This window comes from Triturus cristatus, chromosome 8, assembly GCF_964204655.1.
Source record: "Triturus cristatus chromosome 8, aTriCri1.1, whole genome shotgun sequence".
NCBI lineage: Eukaryota > Metazoa > Chordata > Amphibia > Caudata > Salamandridae > Triturus > Triturus cristatus.
Window position 1 is genome coordinate 188,387,978 of NC_140591.1, and position 21,406 is coordinate 188,409,383.

Here is a 21,406-nt window from a genome sequence, read left to right on the forward strand (position 1 = left end):
GTTAAAAAAATACGAATTGACTTAGGATTTGTAAAGTTATTAGGGGCTAAATGTTACAGTTTAAGTTAATTAAGGCAGATCATACAAACAGATTAAAGGCTGTATGTGCAGCACCAACATGGCAAACTCAGTTACATGTAGCTAGAAGCAACCAAAGATCACTCAATTTAAGAAAAGAAAGCCGGCAATTTCTCCAATCATCATTGATAGTAACCTATCCTTTGGTTTTGCTAATATCCTATCTATGCCACAAACAGAGCCTATGTTTCAGGAATAACACAGCCTTGTTGCCAACAGATTAGGAGGACTGCCCTAAGGGCAAGAAGAAGAAAAACAGCTGAAAGGCACAAATTAATTAAGCTTTGTAGAAAAAGGGCCTGTTTTTGACACGGTCACTATCACTTTTTGCCTGGTGCATGATGTAATGTACACAGAGGGCACCCCTAGAGTTGCCCCCTGAAAACCTACCAGCTATGGGTGTGCTGGCTGACTGGTTTTCACCAGCCTGATACTAGAGACAAGTTTCTAGCTTGCAAAGGTGAGGGCCTTTGCTCTCAGGAGGTCAGAGACGAAGCCTGCTCAGGCAGAGGGTGTTTACACCCCCTCCCACAGGATGACCTGCAGATTAGCATTCCAAGGCAGTGGGACTTCAAAGAGCTCACCGCCTTTGGTATGCAAATCTTGTTTCCAGCACAGGAGAGAATGCCGTCCCCCCCACTCCTCCACCCCTTTGTCTAGAGCCCTGTGGCACCCAGATAGACAGGAAAATTAGATATTCATGTCCACCCTCAGGCCAGTAGCACCCCTAAGGTGGGCTACGTGAAGTGAAGGCAACTTTTCAAAGTTAGCCATCCTGGTGATGGCAAACTTAGGGAACTCTGGGACAGGGTTATGCCAACTTCCCTTAGGAAGTGGTCATACAGGGGGCGTAGTTAACCTAGAGGTCAGTAGCCCATTGGCTACTATCCTACACTCCCTTAACACGCCTAAATCCAGTACTATGGGGAGACCCTAGTACCAAAAAAGCAGATATTACCAACCAAAAGAAAAATACAGACGTGAAGAGTCACAAGTAGCAAAACAGAAGCCCCACCAACTGACTTGCTGCCAACCCTGCCGGCCTGCCTGCTGAATTTCAAAATTTTCACCAAAAGACGACTTGTCATGCAGCTACATTGTCTCCAAAGCCTGGGAGAACCGCCAGCACTTCACCCAAGAACCAGGAATTCTGGGGTAACAGTGGAGCTGCTATCTTTGATCCTGCAAGTGCCAAAGACGGAGCTTTGAGGCTCCAAGGCAGCAAAAACCAGACGCCTGAAAGCAGCACTGCACCCGAGCAGCTTAACCGGAGCAGAAGTGGGCCAACTGTGCCAACGTGGTCCCCAGACCCTCCAGACTCAAAGCCCACTCAGAGTTTCCCCACTGTGGACTTCTTGATGCTAACTGCAGCCTCCGTTTGCAGGCCCTCGCAACCTCTTCCAGAGACAAAACCCCAACGCTTAAGGACACCTCTGCACCCGCAACCACAGGCCCGCGAAGAGGAGAACCAAAGGTGTCCCCATGTATGAGGCCAGAGCCCTCCCCACCCCCCCGGTTGTTTCAGCCCGACTGGCATCCCAGTCCAAACCTGCAACTTATCTCCATTGACTAACATTGGGCACCCAATGCTGTATTGCAGCACCACACCCTGTCACCCTAGTGAGCAGGAGGTGATCTAATAGCGCTGCCTTGGACCTTGCAAGCCCATAGTCTACTAGAAAGGGAATTCCTGGACACTCTGCACAGCATACCTCTTTTTGGTATACCATACAATGAGCCAGTTTCCTATAACCTTCTTTTTTAATTACATTTCTGTACTTCTACTGTGTTCTAAACAAAATTCTGTCTTCCTGCTTCCTTCTCCATAAACCCATTTACTGTGGAGGACGTAACCTCGACAACAAAGCTGGCATGCTGGGGACTTGGAGGTCACGTCCTCACACTGAGGGCTCACAATCTCTCTCACCAAAGAGTAGCTTGTCAGCTAGAGCCAGACTGCTAAATTAGAAGCTTTTGTTTGGCTAAAGTAGTAAATGTATACCAAAATTGAAATGTTTGTTATTTGAAAAGAAACTTTATTTTCAGAACTCTTAAGCTGATGTTTGGAGAAAAAATATGGAATTTCAAATTATTTTTATTACGGATATTTGAGCGATAAATGTGGCATTTGTCAGACTGGTTACTATTATTATGATGATTCAAGGCCCTAACAATTGTGTTTCGTGCCAACCAGGGCAGGGGCCCTTGCTACCTGAGGAAGAGACTCGGCTCGTACCACCAAAGCGGTCCTTAAGATCCAATCACCTGCACTACCTCACTGCCCCCTGTTTCGCCAAAGCTAGGCAGGGGGGGTAAGGTCGTCCTCGGTGGGAACCACCAAACTGTGGAATGACTTGCCTCCCTACTTACGCATGCTAAACTCCGAGCAGGAGTTCAGAAAGACACTGAAAACCTGGCTCTTTAAGATAAGGGATTAGCAGACCGGTTCTTCTTGGTCGTCTTCGGCGCTAGCGCTCTGACACCTCGCTCGAGGTAGTTGTGCGCTTTACAAATGCCCTTTATTATTATTATCTTGGTGACACCAGCATTGCTGCTATGGAGCTCAAGTATTATCTATGTGAAGACATTCCAAAGTGACAAAACCATTTTTAAACATGACAGTTAATAAACCAGCATGATTCACTGAGCTAATCACTGCTGGCAAACATGCACTGGATGACCACTAAGTAATCTTGTTGGATGTGGTAAACATTAGAAGGCGAATAGTATCGGAGGATGATTTTCATTGATCATAACTAGCTCTTTCTAGTTCTTACACTACAGGGATTTCCCAGTCAGGCCCACCACCTCTGGCTGCATGGGAACCAGAGATTGTTTTTTCAGTTTCAATGACTACGAGACACTATGTACCCTGACGTCACTGAAAATGAGTCTTTTTTTTACGGATTTTTTTTTTTTTTGCAGGGTTAAAGCAATGACATAGCCGTAAGCCATACATTTTATCACAGTATAACGTGGCCTGTCGGCCATCTAGGTTTGTATTGCGCTGAATTTGGTGCTGGTCTCCGGAGCAGAGAGGGAAGCACTCCTAACTGAGATTCTTATGCAGCTGTTGGTAGGCGCGGTGTTCAAGGCTGAGGGGGGTACGGGCTGGCGAGCCCACTGGAGAGGGGTCCTGAGAGTCTGGATCATGGTGTCTAAGAGGGTTCACCAGTGCTTCCCACGCCCTAGTCATATGCAGAGGGTGGATTACTCGTCTAGCTTCCCTGAGCAGTCTCTCCCCTTCATAACCTACCCAGTTCTTTCCTCCATCCCACTTTTCTGGAGGCTCTAGGAGCTTTCCAGTTTCTCGTGATGTCTAGTTTTGTGAGTATGAATGCAATGTCTTGGAATCTACTCTATAGTCTGAGTTGTGTGGGGAAACCACTTAAGTAGACAATTTGCTATCGTGCAGGGGATCTCCCTAGAACTTGTGTGCAACCACTCCTGGGACCTCTTACCAATATGGTACCACAATTGGGCAGTCCCACAGCATGTGTTTCAGCACAGCCCCAATCTCTCCACAAAGTGGACAGGCTGTGTCCTCTGTATGGAAGTATTTGTGTGTTTAGGGGTCAGATACGCCTTATGAAATGTGAAGCAAGTAATCAGTTTGAATCTCACATTCCTAGAAACTTGGGAAACTTGGGATGTAATCGGACAGCCCCCGTCCTGTGCAGGAGAAAATGACTTCAGGGTAAGTCAGTTTCCTCCCTTATGTCTTTGAATGCAAGTAGTACTCCATCGCAAAATAGATCACCCACCTTTTCAACTCCCAATTCTAACCAGTCTCGTAAGCTATCCATGGGGCAAGTTGTTCAGCATCTGTAGGGGAATGGCTGAGGAGTACGAGACCTGGGCCCAACAATGCTGTGCCATCTGAAACTTCGACATGTCTTCCTTAGTGGGGCGAGTCGTCCTTAGTACTGCCCCCGTTAATGGAGGGAGCTCTGGGATAAGTGGTCTCAATATACCACCCGGGGAGAGTCTCCCTGCAATCCATAGGGTAAACCACTGAAGTTGGGCCGCTAAGTAATAGAACTCAACCTACATTACTGCAAGCCCACCACCGATGGGCACTGTAGTTTAGCCATGGCCACCCCAGCAGCGGCCCAAGCCCCAAAGGAACGTCGTCAGGAGGGAGTCTAGCTCCTTAAAGATTGCCCTAGGTATCCATACTGGGAGCCTAGTGAAAAGGTATAGTAGTCGGGGAGGGCCACCATGTTGAACAGGGCCACTCTACCAGCGATTGACAATGAGAGTGTTCGCCAGAAGTCAGTGCTTGCTTGGAGGGATTGGACAGCCTGTCTCACATTCCCATTCAGCAGGTGTTGCCCATCATATTTCCACCCCGCAGTATGGCAAGCAGTCACATTCCCAACGGAGGTAACATAAGCAATCTGGCAGAGGAGCTCCAGCCTCCAGGGGAAACCGCAACAACTTCTGCCAGTTAACCTTCAGAAAAGACTAAGATCCAAATTCCTCTATCAAATCCCTTGCCCCCTTTTATATTGTATTAGGTCATCAACATGTCTCCACCGTGATTCCCAAGTGCAGGGGAGTTCCAGCAGGGTCAGTACCCCACCCCCCCCCCCGGCTCGAACCAGGGCCGCCAATCTGCCCAGCCCCGCAGATCCGCTTCAGCAGCAGTCCAGTCTCGCCGAGGGGGCAGTCACTGACTGCAAACCCCCCTCAGGCAAGAAGCAGCAGGCCCACACCAGACCTCAATTGCCTCCTTACCACCGTCAGCGGCCCAGGGCTCAGGCTGCAGCCACCATCTTGCAGGGGCCGCCTCTCAGGAGCATAGAGGACAGTCGTTTATTCAATATTGTAGCCGCATAGAGCCCTGGCCAGTGGTCTCAGGGCTCCCGGGGGTGCTCGTCTGTGTCTGGCCAGCGCTGGCTTTTAGGCCGGCATTTTATTCAGGGTGGTGGCAGAAGGGGGTTCTTTCCCCATAGAAGCATGAAGCTTTGCTGCCTACTCCATTGGTAGTTAGCCACGCCTCCCTCACTGAAATGAAACTTGAAAGTGCTTTCAGTGTGATCAATGTTCTGGGGCTCAGCCATGGCTGGACTCACCATTCAGCCAAGTGTTCATTTTCCTGGTTGGCTGCAGGCTACTGGGCTGCTTTCAGAAATGGATAGGCATCCACGACTCAATCTGAAAGTCTTTATGGCCCCAATTCTAGGTGTGGGACTCTTGGTTGAAGAAAATCAGGGTGGAAGTTCCGATGGTACTCAAGGAACCTCACCAATGTTGGGAGTTTCTGAAAATTAGAGACCCGGGGTATCCAGGATGAATTGACTTGCATGGCTTATCCTGTGTTCTCTCAAACATGGTACCCCCATGTAATGGGCCTTATCACACAAAGAAAAAGACCAAAACTGTTACTTTGTGAATACCACATTAAAACTTTTTACCTTCCCACAGCCACTTTTGATGTGTTCATGTCTAGAATGACAGGGTCATCAACAAATGTGTGGTACGGTTTGTGTTAGAAGAATTGTATGAAGGATGAAAGAACTATTTGCTGTTGACGGACATGTTCCAAAGTTTATCATATAAATAGAAGTACACCTAGTTTTTTCATCTATATTTGGTAATTTGCAAGATGTGAAGGGTAAAAATGGATACAGACTACCACATTAAATTCATTTTCATAAATGTGCGAGGTTGGTAGGGTTGCCCTTGGTGCGAGCGGGCCGGGACCCAAAAATGCATCTACCCCATCCCAAAAGAATGCCTTTTAGGATGATCTGAAGCTTTTTTTTTTAATAAAAACTTTTTATGTTGTGGCAATAGGCCCACTGACACACGAGGCATTATTTTTTATCAGAAGGGTGGGAACAGTGAGTGCTGGGATTTATTCCAATCCCTGCGACTTCCAGAATTTTCAGTCACAGATGTGCAAAGGACATCCGAATTCTGAAGCACAGTTTGACATTTACAGGTAAGAAAAAAGTGGTAGGATCCAGCAAGCCACACCACTCCCATGGGTCTATAGCTTTCAGAAATGTTTGGGACTGGCCGACCCTGTGCCCAAATAACGAAGGCAACTACCACCACAAAAGTCTATCTTTCCCAAATAACATTTACTCTCCTCATGGTTATGTTTTAGTCCTTTCCATGTCATAGTCCCACTCACATGTGGGGTATAATTTTTATTGTGATAAATATGGGAACTGAGAATGGTAGGGTATATGTTATCTATTGAATCTCTCTATATTTTTAGCTTACGAGTACAAGTCAGTGTGCAGAAAAACAAAACATTTCTGCAATCTGCCCAATTAATGCTCCTGCAGGCCTCCCTTGCCATTTTCTTCTATTCATTTCAGTTATTGATATCCAAGTCCCTTCACATGAAACAGTTCTGGATTCCCAGGAGAGAAAAAGACTCCTCTGCCTCGCTGCGCATACAATAGTCTTCAGTTTTTGCTTCCCTATTTTCTCACTTGGAGGAGGTGGACAGTTAAACTGGTGAGTGAGTGGAGACCCACAAAAGCCTCTGCTAAATGGGCTATCTTTCAATTGTTCTAACCTCGATCGAGGATCCCCTTAAATTTAAACTGAGGAATCGCTTCTTAAAAAAGAAACTCAATCTGGCAGATTTACTTTAAGAAAATGTAGCTTTAGAACAAATGCTATCTTAAGCTACACTTTACGAAGTTCAGAAGCAGTAGTCACTGCCTTTTAGGTCATTTATGCCTGCCATTATGCCATTTATCAAGCATGCCTTTCTCTGCTGTATCTGTAACTACACTTATGAAAGCAGTGCCAGAAAGGAATAACCATCTCACATAGTCCATATACATTTCTTTAAACAATGATTTTTTTAAATCTTAAAATATAAATTCTATAATAGGTATCAAACTTACACGAACTGTAGTGTCAACTCCTGCTGATGCCAGTCTGTTGATTTTGCCATCATTACCATGCTGGAAGTCTACGCTGTACACAGGTTCTTTGTTGTGCCAGGCTATTTCACATGTTATAAATTTCATCCTTTCAAAGAAAGAATTGGATCAGGTTACTTCCAAGTTCAAAGTGACACTGCATAAAAGAACAAATAAAATCTATTTTTAAATTAAACATATAACAAATATTAACATTAAAGAGGAGTTTTGAAAAAAGATTGAAGACAGCTGTCTAAACAATATTTTGCCATTTTGTTACTGGGCAGTCAGTGGTGGGCACTAGTCAGTATTCAGCAGGACAGTTACTTGACATTCCAGAGGTAGCGAAGTCAAACAGCCAAGACTTACTCAATATGGTAAAGGTTAGAAACGGAGATACATCCTGAAATATCATATAATTTAACAAACTGGGTTTTGGGTTCAGGTGGTGAAACTCTACTCACGCAACAACCACAATCTTTGTCATGGTGAACCACAAAAGTCACTAAATTGATATGTGCTCAACCCTCTGGTAGCACTAAAGCAATCAGGCTTAACTTGGAGGCAATGTGTAAAGTATTTATGCAGCACACAAAGTAATAAAGTGAAAACACAAGAAAAATCCCAAACAAATTTACAAAAATAGAGAATTAGAATACATAAAATCCCATGAAAATGAATTAAGTACCAATAGAACCGGAGTTATGGGCTATTAAAGTTTTTAGTGTAAAATAGTGACTTAAAGATCAAAGCCCCAAAAGCGGGTATCTGGTTGTGTGAGACTGGAGTAAAGTCAAAAGATATGGGCAATCACAATGGAGAGCTGGTCAGATACAAGGGGTGGATTAGGCCAGTTATCTGCTTACCTTCGGACTTAGAATAGCTCTTGAAGAAAAGTCCAGGAGCAGGCAGAGTTCTGGATCGGCTGGCAGGTAGTTTCTGCTCTTCTGTCAGTACTTCTGGCACTTTTGGTGAAAAGCTTCAAAGTCCCATGTTTCAGGGTTAAGCAGGGGCAGCACTTCTAACGCCACTTTCAAGAGTCTAGGACCGGGGAATAACTTGGGACTCACTCCAGAAGAGGCCAGGTGCAGGGTTCAACATATCTGGAGCTGGGTTTATCCCTGTAGCTTACATAGGAGGCCAGCTAACCAGCCATTGGAGTCCATTCTGGTGGACCAGAGTTTAAGGAGATGATCTATTTCTCCTTCAAACAGCAGAGCAGTCCTCTGGTAGAAGAAGGGCAGTACTTTGGGATTCAAGGTAGTTCTTCTGAAGTCTCACACAGGTCCTGGAATGTACTGAAGTAGTATTCTGAGGGTTCAATATTGATAGTTGGAGTCGGCCTTTGAAGTGTGCTTGTGTAGGGGGAATTTCCTATACTATCCCCACATCTGGGTCTGGAAAGTTTTTACCTTCCCCTGCCTAGGCTTCAAGAAGTCTGGGGTGGCAAACGGATAGTGTCAGGGTCCTTTGTGAGTGTGTTGGAAGCAAGCCCTTTGAATTGTGAGTTGGGGCAAGGAACAGTTTCACAGCCAGCCATCCTGGCAGGAGAGCCCATCCCGCTAACACCTTTTGTCTCACTGCTGGTAGAATACACAAAGCTCAACAGTAGACATACTCACAGTCATGAGACCCAGGACTCAAAGCAGGTGCCAAATGGTTAGAACAATAAAAATACCAACTTTAATATTAGCATTTTCAGAATTGTAATTAAAATCTGACTAAAATTAAAAATGATTTTAATTTACAATTCATTTGAGAAGAAACTTGACATCTCTATCTGTTCCCAATCAAAAGTTAGCACTTATTATAAGGTAATCAGGTAACCCAAAGGTATCCAATGGGAGAGGCAGACCTTAAAAATTAAGAACATGTTCTAAATTTGAAATTCAATGCACCCTGCACAATGGGCATACCTTAGGGGTGACATATGTATAAACAAGCATTTCCAATGCAATCTGTCTCACCTTTCGGACCTTATAAGTATTTGGCTATGCACTACATTATTGTGGGTACAGCAACATTTACTACTGTAGTGTGTATGATACAATGAAAGGGTGTAGAACCACAGACTGTCACTAGGTATCCCTTGGGAACTCTTTTGGCCACATAAGGCACTGCACCCTGCTACATAGATCAAAAAAGGAAGGAGACAGTGCCAGGTTGTTTTAGATCACCTCGGAATGTGGAGAGCTGCTCTCAAGCAACACAGTTGCTTGAATTCTCTTCACAAACCCAAAGAAAGGCCGATTAAACAAGGCAGAAAAGATTCCCATTATTGTGAACTGTACAGACAAGTACACCAGAGCCACTGACCTGTACTAGTCATTCAGTTAACTGGTGCACATTTGGCTGCAGCAATTACACTTCAGTAGCATGCAGTGCGCGTGAGCGGGTATAATTAACAAGGTTAATTGCACATCAGTTGAGGCACATTATAGGTATTAGTCCTACACGAATTTCATACATCAAAAAAGTTAGAGAATTTTTAAAGTCCACAAACAGATCAAAGAATTTCATTAATTGTCATTTGTTTATTCTTTTCTAGAATTGTCCAAATTTCATTACAACACATAACAGCCGACACGTGTTTCGTCCATCCGGACTTTTTCAAGGCAAATCGCGTGGGTCCCTTTCTTATGTCTCATAGAGGACCCCTGTCCCCACCATTAATGTAGGTAAACACTTGTATTCTTATAGTCGTCCCATTATTAGTCTTGTTAAACGTTTCCCCCACAAAGGGTTAACTTCCAAACAAAAGTTTATCGGGCAGGTCGTGATAAACCTGTCGACGGCACCCGTAACCGCGTCTCGACTTAAAGGAAGCCATCAAACCACCTCTTGCTGTGGAGTGGCCCCAAATAGGGGGCTGTGCTTGTGAAGCTGTCCATAAACAAAGCACCTGCCACCAAAAGCTGCCAAATGGGAGCTCGGAACAACTCCATAGATCTACATCAAAATAAAGAGCTCCAATGGAGAGCAAATGTGAGGCCAAATGTCCTCAAACTGTCAAGGTTGACCATGAAGCCAGCAGGTCACAAAGCTCTAGAGATGTACTGCATGAGCCAGTTCACAAAGAGGCGTTAGAAAGACCACTGTTGTCCACTTATGGTTACACTGCTCCAGCATGCTGAAAATCGCCATCATTTGATACTGCCAAAAAAAACACTATATTGGCAATAGATGGACTACTTGGCTAGAGCCTTTTGAGGATTTCATAGACGCAATTGAGGAAACAGAAAACAAAAAGTTAATCAAGTATCTGAAGAACACGGCTGGTGATGGTGTAAATGAGACCAGTAAAAAAAAAAATATATATATATATATATATATACACACACACACATATATATATATATATATATATATATACACATACATACATATATATACACATACACACATACACACAACGGGATGGCGAAGTGGCATGCAATCACAAAGCAACTTTGAAAGTCAAGTTCAATCCAGTGCTAAATGCAGACTATGAACAATACACCTTCAGTCAAGTACGCCAGAGAGTAGGAATTTGTTCAAAGACTGGATCTCCTCCTAAAGCACTACAAGTTCAATTAATTTAATGATGCAGAAGCTACATGCCCCACAGTGACAGATGGATGTCTGTCAGATTCTTTAAGGACATATGCTCACGGCTGCCTGCGCTGAATAGCGTGATCAACAATCGGCTGACATGGAGGCCAGAGTTGCCCAGTGTGTGTCAGTCATGAACATGAAGAGTAAGTCAAAGCATAAAGCTGAGGGGCGCAAAGTGATGTCTCAACAGAAAAAGAAAATGTGCTTTAGATGTGGATTATCGTTTCCACACGACAATAAATGTCCCGCCATGGGAAAGATTTGCAAAGGCTGGGGCAAGGCAAACTATTTTGTGACAGTTTGCAAGGCAAGGGGAAAAGTAAGTGCGTCACAGAGTGAAGACAAAATGGTCGACCGAGCGTTGCATCAATGACGTTCGACGCGTTGCCATTAGGCCACGTGGTCACACCAACTGAGGCAAATCGACACCAAACGAAATTGATGGTCATCAAAATAATCGTCCAAGAGTTCCTCAGTATCGATTTCAAGTGATGAAAAAGATAAAGATGAAAAAGCACCAAAGACCTACAAACATTGTCCGAAGATTATTCTAAAGATAAAAGGGTGTTTGATACCTTTTATAATTGATAGCGGTGCACCAATAAACATTAAGCCAGAGGAGAAATATTGTGAATTGTCTCCATTAAGACAACTTACGCAATCGAAAACTAAAGCGGCTGCGTCTACACCTTTAGAAAGTCAAGGTTCATTCGTAGCTATGATGAAACACAAGAAAACAATGGTGCAAGCATCTATCCCTGTACTTCAAGGTATAGGTTCAAGTGCCTGTCTGCTCCGTTTCAACACTGCTGCTATGGGACTAATATCAGTAAAATACAATTTGAATGCTCATCACGATATAGTAAGTCCATTTCCTTCATTATTTTGGGAGTTAGGAAAGCTCTTAACTATGAAGTTACAGTTACATATAAACGAGGAGGAGTGTCCTATTGTCCAAAGACACAGACGAATTGCCTTTCACTTGCAAGAAGCTGTTGAAAAAGAACTTCATTTGTTGCTCAAACACTATAATTGAATGCTCCTCTGGTCCAACAGCATGGGTTTCTCCCATAGTGGTAGTGCCTTAAAGAGACCATCAAGGAGCTGTACACATTTATGATGACTTGCGTCAGGCCAACAAGGTAACAGAACATCATCCAGGATCGCACATTGCTGATATGATAACTCAATTGAATAGTGGGAAGTTTTTCTCCCGACACGACTTAAACAAAGGATGTCACCAGTTGGAACCGGAAGAGATTTGCAGGTATATTAAAACCTTTTCAACACATATTGGTCTGTTTCACTATAAGCAACTGAGTTTTGGTGTATACTCTGCTGCAGATCTTTTCCAAGACTTCATTCGACATACCATAAAGCCTGTTGTAAATACCTTTAAATATAATAATGACATAACTAGTCTTCGCAGCTACCCAAAGAGCGCATGACAAAGCTCTAATGCAAGTAAGTTGTTTGCTAAATGATGCTGGTTTGATAGTGAAAATGTAAACTCTTTGTCCGCATCGTTTCTGATAGGGGTGGACTCCTGATCCAACAAAAGTGCAAGCGCTATATACTGCTAATTCCCCAAAAGACATTTCCAGGTTACGTTCACTCCTTAGGAGGGCCAGTTGCTGTTCTAGATACATGCAAGACTTTGCCAGGGTCAGCATGCCATTACGAGAGGGGACAAAAAAGAATGTGGTGTGTCAATGGTCACGTCACTGTGAGGAATGCTTGAAGAGAATCAAGCAAGCCATCAGAAATTCCACTGAAATGGCCTACTTTGATCCCAACCTTCATGTAGATGCTGCAGTTGATGCTAGCCCTGTCGGGATATGCACAATTCTTGTTCAGCACAATGGACAGCCAAATGCCTGAAGGCATATCATGGCTTAAGCAAGTAAAAACTTGTCACAAACTGAACATACTTATTCACAACCTGAGAAAGAAAGCTTGGCTGTGGTGTGGGCTTGGCATGTGGTGGCCATGTGTTCTTATATGGAAAGCCTTTCACAGTGGTGATTGATCATCAAGCACTATTGACAATATTTGGAAATCCTAATGCCAAGATGCCTCCTCATTATTGACCACCCAGGGAAAGGCAAAAATCCTGCTGAATATTTTTCTAGAGTGTCATAACAATTCCCCAGAACCCCATCTAACTCAGCTGACGCCCACATAAATTTAATTGTGAAATTGAGCACACCAGCGCCATGTCATTAGTACATATGGTCACTGCCACAAGCCAAGATAGTAAGATGCTGTAGAAGGGTAGCTTAGTATCAGGGACGGACTGGCCATAGCGGGCACCGGGCATTTCCCTGGTGGTTCGCCATGGTTTGAAGCCGGTTTTGGTCCCCTGGGGGCGATTTTGTTACAGGGCTGTTTTTGCAGCATAACTGCAATATCGGCCGCTGTAACGAAATCGAACAAAACCGGCGTGACACAGCTCGGCCGCTCCCTCAAGCCCCCGGCCAAGCACTTTGCCAGGGCCGGTTTTGGTTCCCAGTATGGCCCTGCTTAATATATAATGCACACTTAAAGTGATGCACCTTGCACTAATCCAGGCAACCCGTATGGAGATTTTAGTGGTCTTTGATAAACCATAGAAAGCTCCCAAAGTTGTAGGTGTGGAGAGCAGCTTTCAGGCTCATCTTAAAGTTGTGTTAAGCAGCTCGTTTTACCAGTTTAATCATGTAGTGTAGGCTAAATGAAAAAAAAACATTGTCGATATAAAAATACTTCTATTTATTACACAACACTCACTAACACATTGGTTTATCACCTATCCGGATATAAACACAAATAAACAATACTTCAATTGCAGAGTGGGAACAATGCGTGCCCAATTGTAGTCAATGGAGTAATCGCGGTTGCAGTTTTGCAGAATAAAGAGACGCTTCCTACAGGACCCCGAAGAATTCCCTTGGAGGACAGAAGGTTGGAGAGCCACCCCATCTGTGGATGCCCCAGAAACCAGGTTACCTACACCAGGGAAGTCAGTTGCATTGGGGTGAAGAAACGTTGGAAACCTCTGTAGACAACAAAGGAAGACTTGGAGAAAGGGTGAAGAAGAGCGATGGAATCCAAGGGTAGATTCTGTAAGTGAAGAACCTGCAAGCACAGGAGACAGAGTCTATACCAGTCAGGAGTGACCAAGATGCACGGAACAGCAATGCCCACCTATGTTGGATGGTTCAGAAGTGTTGGCGGTGACCGTGTCACTGCAGCTATGAGGACTAGGAGATGCTGAGGAAGACCAGGAGCTGTGCACGAGCTGTCCCATGTCGGATGTCGGTGACTAGGTGGTGGGTGTCTGGCGGGACCACCAACAAGCCTTGGTAGCCGCATCTGGTGTGGAAAACGAAGGAGCAACGTCAGAATCAGCAAGGTCCAAGAGACTCACCAGCAGCAGCAGAATTAAAGCAGGCCCCGAGTAAGCAGGGGAGCCCACTGAAGCAGAATAAGACCCTCAGGAGGACCCACAAGTCAAAGGCACAGGAGCCACAAGAGTATCTCGAGCGGCTCAAGAAGGCGGCCAGCCCGCGGTGCAGAGGATGCGGTGAGGACGCTGTACTTAGCAGGAAGAGATGCTTGGGCTTATTGTACCCCGAAGATTTCTGGAGTGCACAGCCAACAAAACTTGGCAACAGCAAGTCGACACAGTGTTCACGGGATACTGCACTCAATATTGCAGAGAGGACAGGTCAGGCCATGAGGGAGTTGCAGAACCACCACATGTGTTGCTGAACGTCAGGAAGTCTGTGAGACGTCAGGAGCAGCAGACCAACCAGCTTCGTTATGGTGTCTGCAGATGCAGGTGAGTCACTTCAAGGGAGATTACTTCGGGTGTATTTGAAGCCCACAGGGCAGGTGAAGATCCTGGAAGAAGCACAGTTCCAGAACAGCGAGACCAGGAGCAGCATGAGTCCTTCCTTGATGCAGTCTCTTTTCCAGGCCAAGTGTCCAGAGTGATGTGGTTTCAGGCTTGAGACATGTCCCGCGAGGAATCTAAGGAACCACCTGCAAGTAAGCTTGTAAGTACCCTAGGGACAGGGTCCCTCCCAGAGGAGGAGCTGGACAGAGGGGTGGATACTTCCATGTCCATTGTCCAGTTTCTCTCCAGAGCGGGAGCCAAGGGCTCCCTAAATTGGCTCAAACTGGAGTTTGCAAGGAGGGCATCAAATGTGCTCTTCAAAGCAGTCTGGTGGCGCTGGCAAGGGCACCCACCCCAGCCCAATATACTAAGTCTTGCCTCGGAGGTGGTCACACCTCCCTGTGACAGGAAACCAATTGTTCTACCTTCCCCTCCTTGAGCTTGGCTCAACACAGGAAGGCAGAATCATGCCTGTGGTCAGCAGCTTCACCAGACCCTGAAAGGCTGTTACAGGTTTTACAGGGGGTACTCAAAGGGGCCCCGCCCCCCGTCCATGGGATCATACTTCCAACACTGGAATCAGTGTAAGGGTATGATTTCAACATGTTTGATATCAAACAGGACCCAGGTTAGGTGCAGTCACTATATAGTTAAACATCTCTTAATGGCTGATGTCCACTCTATGTATTAAAATGGCTGACCGCACTTACAAAGCCTGGAGATTTGACTCCGGGGTTAGTAGGGATGTCCTGTTCATGTAGGGAAACCCACACACCTATAACCAAGCACCCTGCCCTCAGGACTGAAGCGCCCGCCATAGGGGTTACTTATAGGTTTTAAGCGTAGTGACCCCAGATATAAGGAAACATATCGGTAGTGAGAGGAGCAAGCACAGACTCACACAGGCTGCAAGGCCAGGCCTGAAGTCACAGTTTAAGTGTACTCCCACGAGTAGCACAATACATGCTGCGGCCCATTGGGAGACACCCTAGTGTACCTATGCCCTGGGTACCTTAGTACCATATACGAGAGACTTACAAAGGTACACCAGTAGCCACTTGTGGATGTACAAAAGTACTTACCATCATCAATTTAAGGAGAAAGCACAGTGACTGGGGGTCCTGATTCGCAAAACATACTGACACCAAGCAAAAAGTGGGGGTGACTATGAAACCAAATACTACTTTCCTCCACATGCTAAAATTGAAAGGTATTATTGCTCATCAATCTGGGAACCAGCACTCGACGGCTCACCAGCGACAATGAGTACTTAAAATGAAGAAATGTCTAACTCAGGAAGGCCTCATCTTGCGAGGTACCCAAATTGTCCTTCCGGAGAGTCTATGAAAACAAGTAATTGAAGTAGCCAGGGAGGGACAACTGCAGGTTTAGAACATTGAGTTTTTGCTTACACGCTGAAGAATAAAGACGTGTATAACTACAATGTGTGGCGTAGTCATTGGCGAGTACCTGGACTGGGTAGGACGCTACAAGGATCTTATTCCTTGAAGCACCCCCATGCAGATTTCTAAGACCTTTCTGCGAATAGTCACAGAATCAAGACAGCTACGCTAGTTTCAGTGACCATACAGCTACTTTTCACAGGTAACAACAGAGCTTCGTCAAGAGCCCATGCTTTGTCTTCAGGCAGAGTGGGAGAACTGCAACCAAGCAGAGGTTAAGTTCCTGGCAATGTATTGACATTGGGGTGGCGAGTTCTGAAATGTCTAAACAATGTCCAAAATAATGGCTCACAGGGAGTTTATCACACTTTAGTGGCCAAGACAGGAAAGCCGACAAAAACGTTTTGTTTTTTTTTTTTAAGATCAGATATTTCTCAAAATCAGATGAGGAATTTATATTCTGTTTAGGTCCGGTTTCAAAAACCTTCATGAGTGAGTCTCAATAGACCATTAAGAACTGGTCACAGCCATTTTGGGGGATCAGAAGATAAACAGCACAGCGTAGGTCTTGATCTGAACTTTCAGACACAAGGAATCACAAATGTGGAGCTACTACAGGCAGCTTACAAGTCTGAGCAGCACTGGAAATGGTTTCCTACTGTCATGCAGTGCCCTTGCTGGCTCGCTTCCCATCAACCATGTGTTGCTTTAATAAAAAATAACGTATACCTATTTTCACAGTAGGGGCAAACTCTGCCTTAAACTATGGGCTTCACAATGTCTAGACACTATGCCAGCACTTCCAGTGGAAGGAACAGGTATAAAAAAAAAAAAAATACCACAAGTACTCTCTCACATAATGAATTTGGCATGGCCCAAAAGTGATAGTTTCGAAGGTAAACAATTCAATTTGCTTTGTAGATTACAGCAGTTTTTGTTCCTCAGAAGTGCACTGGGCACATTCCATTGATACATGTAGAGTTTCAATCTCAACCCCATATTCTACCAAAAACGCTAGTGGCTTTACCCTACAGAGAGATGGCTAACAGTGTTTGTAAAGCTTTGATGGTCTCAGGTGGTGTTCTGGGCATTAAAGTTTACCTACACTAAACACTAACACCATCCACCAACCAGTGTACCTGCATTACTGCTGCTGCGAACAAAGACCTGTAACTAGGCAAATTATCACCCTCAAAAGGTGCTACACTTGTTGAAGAGCAAGAAGAAATTATGCAAAGTTGTGGGACGTGCGTTTTTGGAACTTCGCTCACACCTACTCGCACATGGATGAGTTCACGGAAGGAAAAAGAGTAAGCCAGAGTTTATGATAGATGATAAAATATTTCCGCACGCACATAGGCAGAACGGTGTACCTTTTTCAAGCAATGCGGAGGACTTCACCCCCCCATAGGGATGTAGATCAGTAGCTAAAACCCCCATTGTAGAGGGAATTTTTTTTTTTTTAGTATTATTCAAAAAAAATAAAAACACCTCAGGTATAGTAATATATAAAGCAGATCATACTTAATAACTGGGCTGTCCATTCCAGAACAACTTGTGCAACAGACGTCCAGCCAGACAGCAAGGAAAGATGCGACAGACCACTGGATTCCTTGTTCTAGAAGATATTCGCCCAATGCGCACACTGTTCAGTCATCTCCCATCCAGTGATGTCACATGCCAGAACTCTTAGACTCTCCCAGATAATATACCCATTAAATCAGCTCTCTCTCTTCAGGGTTCTATAACAGAGCAGCAACATCAACATGAGATTCCCTCCTCCTCGCCTTACCAAGTCCCAGCGTCCAACCTCCTGCTGCCAAATTCCAGCCAGGTGTCCGCAGCAGCACACACCAGATGGCTTTGAGCTCATTTCCTTCAGTCTCCTTGCCAACACAATCAGCTTTAAGAAAGGTTTGTCACTGCTTATGTGGAGCTCCATCACTTATCCCGAAACCACTTTCAGAGCACAGTGCTGGAAACCCACAGTGATTTATGCCATGGTGAAAGACTTGCCATTATTCATTTTTTTTGTTTGTTTTTTAAACTCTAGCTGCTTGCTTCTAAAAGCACGTGTGGCACTTCAAAATCAACATTGAATCGTTTGTGTGCCTTTGCAAGTTCTTACCCTAGTCTTCATTTGGATTTCGGACCCAGTCATTCTACATTTTGCCAGTCACCACAATTGCAGGCTGATGGAGGACAGCCACCTCAAACTGAATACAGACAAAACGGAAATCCTCATCCTCGGGTCCAACCCCTCAGCATGGGATGACTCCTGGTGGCCCACGTCACTGAGTCCCCCCCCGGCCCCCACTGACCACGCACGCAACCAGGGAGTCATCCTCGACTCGAAACTCTCCATGACCAAACAAGTCAACGCAGTCTCCTCCACCTATTTCAACACCCTCCGTATGCTCCGCAAGATCTACAGATGGATCCCGACAAACACGAGGAAAACAGTTACCCAGGCCCTAGTCAGCAGCAGACTCGACTACGGAAACGCGCTCTACGCTGGAGCCTCGTCCAAGCTCATCAACAGACTACAGAGAATCCAGTACGCCTCGGCACACCTGATCCTCGATGTCCCACGCCGCGACTACATCACCCCCCACCTGAGGAACCTGCACTGGCTCCCCGTCGACAAAAGAATCTCCTTCAAGCTCCTGATCCACGCACACAAGGCACTCCACAAAACCGGCCCAGCCCATCTCAAGTTGACTATCCTTCTACGTACCCAACAGGAAACTCCGCTCCGCTGACCACGCCCTGGCCATGGTCCCAAGCATCCGGAGAACTACTTCCGGAGGCAGATCCTTCTCCCATCGAACCGCCAGGACCTGGAACTCCCTCCCCCTCTACCAGCGACAAACCGAAGACCTGCTGACCTTCAGGAGACAACTCAAGACCTGGCTCTTCGACCAGTAGCAGTAGCATCCCCCCCCCCCCCCCCCCCCCAAGCACCTTGAAACCCTCACGGGTATGTAGTGTGCTTTACAAGTCATTTATTCATTGAGTAGGGAATCAATATAGGCCCAAACCAAGAGGTGAAATGTGAGGCGGACCTATTGGGCCCCAAAAAAGGTGCCATAAGTGCTATGTTCTGGAGTCTGAGTATAACAGACGTGTGGCAGTAAAAAAGCGATCTACACACAGTTCGGGGCCCCAGCATAGCTCACAACTGTCAAGCTGTCTAAAACCAGTCTCTGAAGCATTAGTATGGCAGCCAGAAATAAAATACACTCATACCAAAGTATTTTAGAAATGAATATGAACCCAAAACAAAGTTTGTAGCATACATCACATCAGTAACAGGCAAGAGAAAACTCACACCAATTGACGAAATAAGACCCACCTGCAGTTCCATGGTACCGAAAAAAAAAAAAAAATTCTACGGGGATTGGGGTTGGGTGGAAGGGGATCAGAGGATGTCAACAAAACCATGAGAAGATAATACAGAAAATGGTGTCCGCTTCATGTTTAGATCAAAATGGTACAATTGTTGTGCTGGAGGGAGGGGTAAACGAATGTCTGCTGGAGCACTAAATTATTTTTGGTCGAGTACATTTCTAATGGATTGCATGAATCTACTAGCAAGGATTCTGGGCGCCATAGCGGTGTACAAAATTAGAAAACCCTAATAAGTTGTGTCTGTGTGGTGCAGAAAACTCTAAAATGTTCATCTGCAAAGCAGATATTGCATCGGAGAATTTAACTATATGCACTGGCAAAATGTGGAAGGTAGTAAGACAGACAAGCTCATGATAGAACTAGTGAGAAACATAGTTGGAACAAAAATAATTAGCAACCTGGGTGACAGTGTGCACTCAATCATTTTCTATACTTTTATTTCCACAAAGTCTGGATCCTAAAATATGGGGTGCCTGATTTATCGAACGAAGACAACATCTATCAATCAAACAGCATTTGTAAAGTGCAACACTGCCACCCGTAGGGGTATCTGGGTGCCAGTGGTGGCTCGCATAGAGCGTGCTGCGGGGAGGGGTAGTAAACTTGGACACATGACGGAACGGAGGAAAGTTACTTCCCTTCCTTCCGTCGTATGTCCGAGTTTACTACCACCCCACCCTGCTTCTGCCCTGCCCCGCAGCACGCCCTATGCAAGCCGCCACTGCTGGGTGCGGTGTCTCCGAAGAGACAAGTCTTGAGTGTGTTTCTGAAGTCTGCAAGCGAGGGGGCTGTAAGGAGCTCAAGGGGAATGTAGTTCCAGGTCTTTGCAGCGATGTAGAAGGACCAGCCACCGCTGCAGAATAAATGTTCATGTATGCAACTGGGACACATTCAAGAATCTTATCCTTGCAAATTTTACTGTACATGACTCTGGGTAGCCTCAAATCTGACAGGAAGAGCAGTTAATTAGCTTATGCCAGCAGATAAGTTTGATTTGACAATGCTCGTTTTACATATATACATTACTGGTGCGGATCATGCCACAGTAGTCAGTTATTTCTCAATCGACAGTGCTTTCATACTTGCTCACATAATGGCAGTACACCTTTTCACATGCAATAAAATTAATGATAACCTTCTGCCCCATGTTATTACTGTTTACCTTTGGAACCAATTCCATTAAGCATGCACCTATGCTTGCTAAATTCTATCCATTACTGGTTATAGAGTTAAGACAGGGACCCTAGAGACCGACCCCATTTTTAACATATCAACTAGGGGCCCGTTATTTCGCCCACTAGTTAGATATTTTTAACTCACCCACTCCACTTATACCACTGCACTACACATAGTCACTCACAAAACAGTGCTCCTACGTAGTGTCGCAAGTCATAGCACGACCCAACCCGCAGCGGGTTGGGATGGCCCCTATGATGAAGCATGTCACCGTGGGGAAACCCTGGTGAGTGAGGGGACTCAAGAAAGGACACTTTTCCTTTCATGCCATGTTTTTTTTTGACTCTGAGCTAAAAAACCTATTTCCTTAGCTAGGGTCTTTATCCGAGATCTCGGATGTTTTTGGTTTACGATTGAAACAGGAGGGTGGACCAAGCTTTTCCCTCTTTCTCCCCCCATTTTCTGTTTTTATAGAGTTAAGAACCCTTTCCAATAGTTTTGCTACCATGGGACAGATCGACAAAAAATTAAAACAGGCAGACGCAGTGCCAATTTGTCTGCTTTACAGGTGAAAGTGCCTCTTCAGTCACTAGAGGCTTTATGCACACAATACATCACAATAAATCCCACCCTCACGCTAAAGTGTTGATTGGGATTAAATGGCAATGTTCTTCACTGGTTCTACTACTTATACCAATAAAACTAGGTGTTCGAATGGGCACCTGGAGGTCCCACAAGATCCCCATCACTTGCAGTCTACCCAAGGTTCCATCTTGTCCTCTGGTTCCATCCAGTCCCCCGTGATCTTCAACCTCTCAAAGGAGCCCCTCAGGGCTCTACACATCAATAGAGCACAAAAATTCACCAATGTACTGACGATACATAACTCTACTTTATTTGAAAATCTACTGTGCTCCATACATTCTACACCACAAACACTGCATGTACCTCACCAAGACCATGACGTACAA

General features: G+C 45.2%; 1 protein-coding gene across 2 annotated transcripts in view; it reads right to left on the reverse strand.

Moving 5' to 3' along the window:
* CHAF1B (chromatin assembly factor 1 subunit B) overlaps positions 1-21,406 on the reverse strand; it is a 237,299-nt gene that overhangs the window by 187,455 nt on the left and 28,438 nt on the right. The window contains exon 2 of one of the 2 annotated variants that reach the window (XM_085621289.1): positions 6,954-7,080. In XM_085621289.1, coding sequence (XP_085477415.1) covers positions 6,954-7,079 — 126 coding nt within the window. In that variant the 5' untranslated portion in view covers position 7,080. Of the gene's footprint in view, positions 1-6,953; positions 7,129-21,406 lie in introns of both variants that reach the window. The other variant, XM_085621290.1, reaches the window with a different exon arrangement.